This window comes from Dermacentor andersoni, chromosome 4, assembly GCF_023375885.2.
Source record: "Dermacentor andersoni chromosome 4, qqDerAnde1_hic_scaffold, whole genome shotgun sequence".
NCBI classification, from domain to species: domain Eukaryota; kingdom Metazoa; phylum Arthropoda; class Arachnida; order Ixodida; family Ixodidae; genus Dermacentor; species Dermacentor andersoni.
The window spans coordinates 66,437,858-66,449,614 of record NC_092817.1 but is presented as its reverse complement, the minus strand read 5'-3'; the positions used below and the strand labels follow the sequence as shown (position 1 = coordinate 66,449,614).

At 43.5% G+C, this 11,757-nt stretch overlaps 1 protein-coding gene across 1 annotated transcript in view; it reads right to left on the bottom strand.

Moving 5' to 3' along the window:
* Nucleotides 1–1,238: 1,238 nt before the first annotated feature.
* LOC126536219 (uncharacterized) overlaps nt 1,239–11,757 on the bottom strand; it is a 30,091-nt gene continuing 19,572 nt past the window's right edge. The window contains exons 10-13 of the mRNA XM_050183111.3: nt 9,379–9,480; nt 6,901–6,979; nt 4,301–4,522; nt 1,239–2,060 (exon numbers count right to left, since the gene is read on the bottom strand). Coding sequence (XP_050039068.2) covers nt 1,996–2,060; nt 4,301–4,522; nt 6,901–6,979; nt 9,379–9,480 — 468 coding nt within the window. The 3' untranslated portion in view covers nt 1,239–1,995. The remainder of the gene's footprint in view (nt 2,061–4,300; nt 4,523–6,900; nt 6,980–9,378; nt 9,481–11,757) is intronic.

Sequence of the window (11,757 nt, the reverse complement as noted above, 5' to 3'; positions counted from 1 at the left end):
TGCAGTGTCCACAGCATTGCATGCTGAGTGTGAAACAGAGTATAGTGCATGGTAAAGAACAAAGCACGAAGTTGATGACCCATGTGAGTGCACGCAGTTTATAGCTGGTATGGTCTTTATGAGCTGACCCTCGTGCAAAATCTATATTTACATATATTTGTAGAAGTGCGGCCTTTGTGTTGAAATGACATAGAGAACTTCATTTGCTAAGAAAACCTTCCAGCATAGCCAAGAGCTCTCTTCACTTGTGCCATGTGGTGGGTTGGCTCGACTTGACTTCACGGCAGACTGTCGCACATGCTCAACCAATGCTCTCCTGCCTCTACTAAAGCTGGGTTTCTAAGCTTTTTCTTTTTTGCATACATATGACATACTTGGTGTTGGACCCTCCCATGACCACATATGTTGAGGTCCTCTCGCAAGGCCTCGCACAGCACACCTGCCAGCCTCAGAATTTGAATAATTTACTGCAGTCATAACCAAAAGGATACCAAAAGTTGGTGGAAAATACTAAAAACTGTTTTATCACTCAACATTTTGAATGTATTTAAAGGAATTTGTAGGCTTCTGTTCTGTAGGGACGCTGGTACACTGCCTTATGGCCACACAAAAGAATGAAATGCAACACCCAACGAACGAAAATGTTAACAGTTTTTCATGAAATAATTATGTAACAGCAGCCAAAATTTGTTTCCATCAAACTTTGATTCTACCATTTTAGGCTGATGTTGGAGTGGGTAGAACAAAATATTTGTGCAGGTCCAAAAAGTCAGTGACCAACTATATTTGTATTCTCTTAAAATCAGTTTTGCCGTAAACTAGTCGAAAATGAAAAATAATAAAATCATTCGTGTCGATGCGAAAACCGTAAACAAGCACTAAAAACTGGGGCATCTAACAATAAAACTAATATCATAAAAGTTTGCAATGAGGACTCCAGCACTCATCACTGCTCCGTGTAGAGCACTTGTGCAGACCAATTATGTTAAACATGAAGCAATGGTAGCTGAACAACTGCACAAAAGCAGTTCATAAGAAGCACATGTTCAGCTATTGCTGTGAGTTTATGCACATTGTATAAAGCTCAATCCTTTATTGCTGTTGTTGTTGTTGTTTGATGTCTAAAAAATTGTGCTTGACTGAGTTTTCTGACACCCCGTCAACACTGAAGACAGACACACTCTCATGTGGTCTGCCTCCTTGACAAATAAACCAGCAGGGAAAAAAGACACAAAGGGCACAGACACATTCTAGTTTATTTCATGCATCCTTCTCAGCATACCAGGCACATCAACATATATCATACATGCACACAGACATATATACACACCAGAAGAGCTGTGTGTGAAAAGGGTTCTCTAAAGAAATGAACACTCCATCTTTCTGGAAGCTTTGCAAAGTTCTCGTAAAGGTAAAGAACCACAGGAAGGTGATGACGATAAAAGAATCATAAATGAATGTTTTATCCAAAAAAAATTCGCAATTTAGCCTTGTAAAAGGCAGCACAATTCGTCGTTTAGTGCACAAGGTGCAGGTGTTGGGCTTATTTACATCGCATTAAAGTTGGCCACATTGAAACGCACATGCAATCTACCGTCCTCTTTTTCAAGAATCAGCACAATTTCGTAATGCTTCATGGCTCTAAATAATAAAAGCTACTACACTCACGGGGGAAAAAAGTAATAACAAAAGCTTAAAGTGCTCCAGTGCTGCACTCTGAGCGACACTGATGGCAGCAAATGTATGCACAACACAGAGAATAAGGTCTTCCAGAGCTATTCCAGATGTGTGCAGTGCACACTTCATTAGAGGTTTTAGTGTGTGGATGCTATGTCCTTTAAATAACTTTTCTTTTTTTACAGGCATTCCTTTCCGTAAGGTTGGTGATAAGATAAGACCAACGTCGTCCTGCTTTGAATGTGTGTTCATCATCAGCTGCAGTGACATCAGGTCTCTCTCTGGTTCTGTACAGGGTAGATGATGTTTGAGGCATCACTACCTCTTGAAACGCTGCTTCATAAACTTGAGGGTCTTCTGCATTAATGGTGCGTGCTTTGGTTCTGAAAGGCAAAGAAATAAAAGGGGGGAAGCAGAAAGCTAGAACTGTTTCATACGAACATTTACATAAATCACTTTGACATTGTCCCAATCTGTCTGGTTAGTGGCAGACCAAGCCTGCCATGAACCCTAAATCCTGCATAACTTGTGGAAATGGGTTCTCTCGTCTCTGGGAGGGACAGGCATGGCTTGCACAAAAAAGCAGCTCTGGCACGGTGGCCATCATCACGTATGTGAGCTTGGGTATGAGGTACGAAAAGGCATCTTGATCTCCACAAACTTTGACGGTGGAATTACATGCTTGGGCACTGTGGCACATATTGCCACTACAGACTTATGCAGAAGGTGCACAGTATAAATCAGCATACAATCCAACGTAATGTAGCCGCATCAACAACCGCGGCCAATAAGTTTGCAAAAGGTTGCGAAAGTTGGAGCAACTATGTTTCAGAGGTGCTGTACCCTGCATTGGATGCCGCGTTGTACCATGTGTCTCAAGCTATAACCTGACTTAAGTGCACACAGATGCCACTGCCACGAAGCACTGACCATTAGGTCTTAGAACAGCACCACTCATTGGAATGCGGCAGCCATGCACAGGGGTTGGAGTCATTACATTCATGTTGTCGCAAACTGAGGTGTCGCAGTGGAGCACAAAAATAAGAGTACCAGCGTAGCAGGCTTCTAGAACAACAATGCATGCGCTCTACTTGTGCATTGAGCATGCGCCGCCGAACTTTATTTTTGTTGTCTTTTACAGCCGGCACCAAGGTGCCGGCCGACAGCGTCAACCTCAGCGTCCCTGCTTGGTGGCGTCGGTAGGCGCCAGAACATGTTTTAGTTTCATGGCCGCATCAGTTAGGGTGGTGACGGCACATAACATTGCTGCGTGAGCTGCTTGTATGTCATGGGTTTTGACGGCACCTTCTTGGGGTGAGCCAACTGTTTCTTAATGCTGATGAATTACATTGCATGTCGAACTAATAACAGATTACATTTATAGAACCTTTCTTTAAGAAAACTAGCCTAGTAAGCAAAATTAGCACTACAGTGATATCTGTGACATCCCAAATGACCTTGTGGCTACAATTGGTTGGGCATGAAATTCAGGTATGAAACTTTGCCCTTGATTTTCTTTAACAAGTAATACAGTTCATTTCCATTAATTCGATCCTGAGGAGACCGACGAAATTGACTGAATTATCTAGCAGGTCAAATTAAACGAGATGCAGAAGAAGTACCAAAACACACTGCTGATTCATTTGGCAGTATTTGCCTGATTCTAACACACACCCCAATAAAAATGCGCACCCACTTTCTATGTGACCAAAGTAGTAAACTAATGTATAAATAGCATTAAAACTCTTAAACAAAGTGGAAACCTAACGTGCATCTGTGCTTTTAGCAAGAAAATGTGTTAAACAATGGGGTCCGGTTTCCCAAAATCAACTTCGTCAGACAATTTCTTAAAGTCAGATTTGCCGCAATATGCTATGTGGCAAAGCACATAAACATTGCAAAGACGATTTCGGTCTTGTGCCCAATTGCACTGCACAGGCAACTTTCGGTTCAATTTTCTGCCAAAAACAGCGCACATTATAACTGGGTAAATACCGTAATCAAACATTGTGAGCTACTGTTATTGCTTGAAAATCTTTCTACAGTAGGCTGAAAAAAGGCGTTTTGAACGAGAGATGACATGTGTTCAATGCATTCACTGTCACTTAAGCTCTGCTGAAACAGACGCTGCCACTAAAGGGGTTGCTGTCAGGGACACCATACGAGCCTGGCATGTGCGTGCTGACTGGACAAGTTTGAGTTATCTGGCAAAAGCCAATTTTAGGATCATAATAACAAAAAAGTTTTGGCTTATAGAAATGCATGGGCAGTGGCCAGGACCTTCAACTGGGATTGGATTAATTTTTCGAAAAATTGAATTAACGGGAGTAGAAATAATGGAAGCTTACCGTATTCAAACATCCTTTTCACCAAAGAGATGGAAATAAAAATTTTTTTGATAGGTACTGTGATTTTATGCAAGTTCCTAACGATGTGGTACACATGTAAATACACAGAAATAAAGTTTTAAAAGCATGCTCTAACTACCTGAAGTGATTTATTGCTTCCATTCAGTGACCTTTAAATTAAGCTGTTCAACTTTCATATTGGAGCTTTGTACTGAGATCAGCTGCATGTATGCGTTGCCTCCAAGGGAGAAAACTACACTATCTGCAGTACTCACTCTTAGGTACTGCAGTCGAGGGTGACCGACTGACGCTGGCACTGATGCTCGTACTCATGCTGGCACTGATGCTCGGGGAGGACGTGGGCCGAGACGACAAACGATCAGAAGGCCTGACTGGAACTGCTGACTGCACACCTGTGCCGTGTTTGGCCTGTTGCCTGGCAACATTACGGGGAGGCTTGGCCACCGTGTCGACATAAGCCAGCTTGGTCTGACGCACTACAAAGGCATAAAAGGTACGATTAGCACGATGTCACCGCAATTACACAGGGTTATCTTGTTTTCTGTAAGATGACTAATGCACAAAGAAAGAAAGAAACAGAAAGGAAATAAAATTTTAGCTGCTGCAGAATTATGAAGAAAAGCAACATTGGTGACGATCAATTTCCCACTTTTTTTAAGGCAGAAAGTCATTTCATTTAGCACTGCCAGGCCTACTTCAAGATAAGTTAACATGTTTAGTTACTACTTGAAGCTCTTCTAAAGATACTGTGAATTAACCACATTGAAATCCTGTTTCACAGAGACGCTTAGGCACATTTTTGCAAATTTGTCGCTTTGAAGCAATGAACTTGAAAACACAAAACTTGTAAACTTGTGACCCAAACACACATGCACACATACATGCACCCATAAAAAGGCATTCAGGGGAGCAAACATCTTGTAATGCTTCGATCAACCATAGGACGTTAGGTACAATCTGTTGCAAGGTTCTTCTGCTCGTGAACAATGTAAGGGCAGCAAGACCGTAGGCAGAGCTCATCTGCCTTTAGCTCATCTGAGACAGTGGATGTCAAACTAAATAAGAAATTAAAAAAAAAAAAGCAGAGATACCTTCATGATGATTTCGTTACTTCTTACACATTTACATCAGTGAAGAAGTGAAATGTGGACTGTCACGATGCTCCTTGCATCTGCTAGCGGCATGTATTGTATTTTTATATAGATATACCTACAGGGAAGAAACGTGGAGGCTTACGAAAAGGGTTCTACTTAAATTGAGGACGACGCAACAAGCTGTGGAAAGAAGAATGATGGGTGTAACGTTAAGGTTAAAGAAGAGAGCAGATTGGGTGAGGGAACAACGCGAGTTAATGACATCTTAGTTGAAATCAAGAAAAAGAAATGGGCATGGGCAGGGCATGTAATGAGGAAGGAAGATAATTGATGGTCATTAAGGGTTACAGACTGGATTCCAAGAGAAGGGAAGCGTAGCAGGGGGCGGCAGAAAGTTAGGTGGACGGATGAGATTAAGAAGTTTGCAGGGACAACACGGCCACAATTAACACATGAACGGTGCAGTTGGAAAAGTATGGGAGAGGCCTTTGCCCTGCAGTGGGCGTAGCCAGGCTGATGATGATGATACTGGATGCATGACATATTTCAGTACTCAGCTGTGAAACACCACAGACATCAACATTGTCAATCCATCTATCTAGGGCCATGCTATCTTCACCAATCCCTCTGTCAACTACCCAGCACACTTATTTCAGAGAATCAGCTTCCAGCCTGAAACGAGATAAAACCGTAAGGTGTCCTAGTTGCATTATACGCAGACCAGAGTGACTTGAAGATCGCCATCCTTTCGAATTTCGTCAATTATTATCTGAGACACCATTCAGGCAGTTGAGTTTCTCCAGCATGTGGAGGCCATAATGAGCACAAGCCCTGAAAGGCCAATTATGGCCAGTGCTAAGCAGCTTCAAGTGGCAAAGTCAACAGTCAAGTTTTCTGTGCACGATGTCACGGTGCATGATGTGTGTCTGCTTCTTTCTACGTCCTTGTTCAGTCGCACTTACACATTTTATCATTGTTAATTTAGTTAGTAAGTAACATCACAGACTGCTTTCAAGACACAACAGTGCCAGCAACGCGTCCCTACGGCGTCCGCCAAAGGCGTCTACTATGGCGTCTGTGATTCAAGTGGCCAATGCCGTAGTAGATGCCGCGGTTGTCTCCACTCTGTATGGAGCGGCGGGCGAGGATATTGAGGCACCGTAGCAGCTGCCAAAGAAGAACGACCCTCCTCCCTCGCCTCACCCCGCTGCCTCGCGTGCCACAGGAGAGGGCACGCATCCGGGCTGCTTTCCTCGCTCACGCATGCGAGATCGAACCGCGTTTGCTGGCTGACCCTCGAATGCTTTCACTCATACGGAACCTGACGGCGATTGCAGAAATGCGCCTGGAGTGTCCATATAGTTGCTATCGCAACAATAAATCGAACTGAGTCAAATTAACAAAAGTCTACTGTATACCAAAAGTCTGCCTCACCAGAGTGTCAAACAACAACAGATGCTGTCTGTTTCACTGGGTGCCACAGTGTCTGTGTTTCGTCTTTGGGGTAGAACTAAAATTTTAATGAAGACACTCACAGGATGCAGCAAAAGGTAAAATTCTGGTAGTTAGCTCCTTTGCCTTGAAAGAACAGCAACAACGACAACAACAGCAAACAACATTCAACGAAACCTTCAGCTACATGCAAATGTGTGTGACTCTCTCAAAGAGCGTAACATAACGTTATTCTTCACGCAGTAAGGCATCTTCAATTGACCTCCAAGTGTATCTAGGCAAAGAAAATTGTTTCATGCATGAGTTACCTGGTGTAGCCTTGGCCATGGAAGCAGAGATTGTAGCGGTCAATGACTTGAACTTCTCTTCCCGTTCATCATACTTTTTCTGCAAAAGCACAAGTATATGTGACAAGCGTTGAACCACCCGACAGGTAGGTGACAGTGAAACTGCTTCACAGTGCAAACACATCTGTTGTGTTGAGCTTTCAAGCATAAAAATTACAGAACTGTTATCAAACCACTTTTGTGCTTGTGTGCGTGTCATGCCAGAGTTTGTGTGTTTAAGTTGGGAAGATGATTCGTTTGTGTACGACCGTGAACCGCTTTTTATCGAAATAGAGAAAGGCATTTTAAGTGAAAGTAGGCTCTTTTAGAAATACTTTGCCACAAAAAGTACTTCAATGCGTCCGGAAGAAGCAGAGTTATTGGCAATCAAACACTGCCTCCACTGTGCTCCCATTTCTTCTTCAATGCCTTGCACTGAGAAGGCTACAGCACAGTGGGGCACGCCCACAACGCTCCGTCTTCTAAATTTCACTGTGGTGCACAGTTGAAATTTCATTTTGGATGTTAATGTAGACGCCACGACTTCTGCCTTTGGTGCCGATGACGTGCTAAACATAAGCCAAACGCGGTTGTCCTCAGTGAGCCGCAGTGCACTTAGCCAGTAGACTCGTGGTGGCACTCAACAGCGGCCATGATATCTACGCCATGTAGCTGACTGCAGCTTGATGTCAGCTATCGGCCAATAGCAGCCATCTATGGGAATGACGAAATAGTGCGTACGATGACAAAATAGTACGTCTAGAAGAGAGTGAGGACAGGGCCTTTTGTTAAAAACAGCGTTTCAGAGAAAGATGACTTGCCAATCCGCTTGCGAGCTCCATGTACTGTGTACGACAGCAGGACTTGGCCGAGATGTTCACAGCAGCGTATGTTACCCGTGGACTATGTTATTTCAACAAGCCCGAGGGGTGGTTCAGGGCTTTTTTAATGCAGATGCTCAGTGACTATGGCATTTTGCTGAGCATGAGGTCATAGGTTCCATTTCTAGCCAAGGTGGCCACACCTGCTGTCTTAGATTAGCTACAGTCAAGCCCACTTACAATGATCCCAATGAAAGCGAGCTTTAAGCTACTACGAACAGTTTATAAACACCCAGAAAATATGGCAAGGAGTCTGAGACAGCCGTCCAGTTACAACGACCCTGTATCCTGCTGAGTTCTGTTACAACAAAAGGAATGAACCATGGTACAGCAAATTCTGCCACGCCTCGGTAAGCCGGGGGAAGGCAAATGGCTGCACTTCAACCTTATCTTTAACTTTTTTTTTTTTTAGCTTTCCGACTCACAGATGCGCCGACACTGTTGTTAGATTGCACAAACAATCGCGGCTGCTCAGCACATAGCAATGTCCCAACGATATATAAACACTTTGAAGGAGAGAGCAAGGGGCCACAATAAGCAAAGAAAACGATTGGAAATTTAAGAAGTGGTTAATGTTAGGCCATATAATGTTGAAGATACTCTCTTGAAATGGTCTGTGAGGACCAGCACTGAAAGTCGCACCGATGGTCCTGTAATACTTGGCAAGTCAAGGATATTAGTCTCTCTTATGGAAGCCTGCAAAAAAAGTGCTTTTGGAAAGTTGGAATTTCCTTCTGCTCAAAGTCTACAAAGAAATAATGCGAGGCATCAACTCAATATTGTAGACAGATGGTAATTGCAGGCGTTGCTGGCTTTGGGCTAATATGGGAAGGCTGTTGCAGCTGACTACGGCATTGATGTCTTTCCCTTCCCCTAGGGCAGCGTTGCAAACTGGAGGCTTTAACCCTGGTTAATCTCCCTGCCTTTCTCTCATTTGCATCTCTCTCTCTCTCTCTCTCTCTCTGAGAATATCCCAGATCAAGAAATTTTGGAGGAGTGTGACAACTTCTGCATATGAAGGGCTCCAATAACAATGGGTACAACCAGGAAACTACTGATTCCACGAATGCGCCTCTAGTGGTTTTGATATCGGCTGCCTTAATCTTGCATATGCAAAGAAGCTTGACCTACAATGACATCATCAGCTTGAAAAACATGTAGAACGCCATTATCTAGTTTATATTACTTATCCAGACCTCTATCACCGATTTGTTCCAAAAAGTACAGTGCATGTCATTTTTTAGTTATAAAGCACACCCCTTCTGCACCTTGTTCAGTTCTTTATCATTAGATCTTAGGACAAGTCAAATTATATCGAACTGTTGATATAAGGAACACATGTTGCGCAACGAAGGTGTTTGGTGTAGCATCCGGGCTCGACTATACATGTCAATGCTATATGGTCAAAATTATTCTGAATACCATCACTACAGAATCTCTCATAGTGCAAGCATTGCTTTAGAAGATGAAAATCAATGATCAATCCTTACATTTTTAGCAGCCGAGGCATGCCATAAATCCATGGAGATAACATGGTGTCAAAACATATTTTGCTAACACTGATGGCTAGGACTCTTACCAGGTACAACTCGCGCCATGTCTCTCCTGCGTCCGGAGTACTGCTTTTGAATTCTCGAGTGCAGTGTGCCTGCCACAACTCGTCAGTGTCATCGAGGAGGTACTGGGAAATGAAAAAAAATTAAAGGAATATAGTAAGGCAGAATGAAACATAAATGAATACTTCATGAAATATTCTGTGCCTCCATGAGACTGCATCAAGAAGGTAGCACAGTGGTTCTCAAACAGGAGCTTGCAGCACAGCTGGGTTCCAAAAGAGGTAACTGTAAGGAAGTTCAGTTCTTTTATCGCTGGTTGAAGTGAGGCCAATCAAACCAAGTGCGCCTAATCTGCAATCTTATCACATTCAAAGCCTACAACCCCATTTCCCCCTAAAAAAGGCTTGCTAAAGTGTGTAATATTGTAATGAGAATTTAACATGAAATTTACAGCAAGTCTGAAATGGGCAATTTTAAACTGTCACAGAACACCAGAAAAAAACAAGAAAAGGTGAATTAGCCCCACAAAACCCAAACACCATTCCACAAGATGAAAAATTAGAACTTGGTCACCTTTATTTCTGGCGATGGAGAGTACACACACCAAGAAAACAATGAAATGTTATTTGAGTTGAAATTATTTAGTACAGTAATTAATTAATTACTGATTGGTTTTCAGAGCTACCCACAACCCAAGCATCCCTTCTGCACGTCAAAAATTCTACTATGGGCTTTCATTAACTTTCCTATGCTTAAATCATCATTTTAATGTATCAAACTGAGTGCATAAAAATTATATGTTGGCCATTCAGGGGTTAAGAACTGTCTATAGTACATGGTTACAGAGCCATGACACCATTTTATGTACTACATTCATAGTCAGGAGCACCACATCCATGTTCACAAGACGTGTTCTTTCTTACGTACCTTTTGATTGCATTTTCTTCTGCAAGAATTAATTCACTGATGTGGGGCACTGTCAACTGAAGGCTGCATGTCTTGCAAGTTAAGCATGGCTTGGCACAGATGTTTCACACAAAGTTTCAAAGCTCAGTTAGCAGCGGTTAGGAGGTAGCACATCTTCCTAGAACCTAGTATTTTTCAATGTAGTTTTACATGTTTCTGGAAGCAAGGTGTTAGTGACTTGCAGAAATTTATTTTCCATGAGAGCCCTCTACATTACCTGTGTCACATTTTGTGGCCTTCGGATAGGCTTGGCTACCTGGCTAACAGCTCTGCATACTAATTATTGCCTGGCTCTCCAGTGATGAAGAATGTCAAGGCTTATAGTCGCCGACTGATTTTTCGGACTCCAAAAATTCGGACGATCATTCGGTCTACTTCGCGGCACCACCATTCTCCCCATAAACCATAATGTAAAACAACTGCCGAAAGTTCGGACACCTTGCAACCTCTCGTCTGGTTTTTCGGACACTCCTTGAGCCAACGTGCTCGAGAGCACCATGCACCGACTCTGACCGGTGCATGGTTCGACTTGCTGAACGCCATTTTTGTTTTGAACGGAGCCTCCTTTCTGCCCCCGAAGTGGCGATACTGCAAATCCCCGCTCATCATCATCGTTTCTGCCTGGTTTGTTGCTACAGCAGTTCCGGACTCAGCTCAGTAAACCATGTCAAGGCAATCCAGCAGTTGATTTGTTTGTTTCTTCGTGCACGACGCTGCGAGTAGGCCACGTTTTTCGTTTGTGCGACTGGTATCGGCGTGACGGCGTGGTGATGTTTGCTTTGTGTGCTGTGTCGAGGTTGTGGTGATGCAACGGGGCATACGGAAACATCGCGTCAAGTGTCTAATGGCACCGACAGTGCCCGCGCAGACAGCGCTGGGAATGCCGGTAAGCGGGTGCCGGGAGGCGTAGGATTTGTCGCCTTCCGATGTGCACCCTACTGATGCCAAAAGTGTTCTGCCGAGACCTGTGCAGTGGTTCCAGGCACCGTCTCATTTGACAGTTTCACAGGTGCTCACACTGCTGTACTGATATGCGCAGAATTCGATGACAGCAAGATGATTCGTCAGGTTTCTGCTGCACCGCCGGACGATGACTCCGAGTCGGAAAATGACGCACCATGTGCTACGTTGCCGTCGCATGCAGAGCATGCACAAGCAATGACCGCTTTCAGCCGCCTATAGTGACCGTATGACCTTCTCTGAGATTCAGGCTTATCTGATTGTGCGTAAACGGAACAGCGTGCAATGGCGCATTGACGATTTCTTCAAACCTACTGCCAAACCCGAATAAGTGCGTGGAAATAAAGAATTTTTTTTTTCTTAATCTGCTTTTTCGGACACCTGTTTATTCGGAAATTTCCGCAGTCCCCGTCAGGTCCGAATAAACGGTCGGCGACTGTATTTCGGCAGGTATCAACATCATATATAGCTTTCAT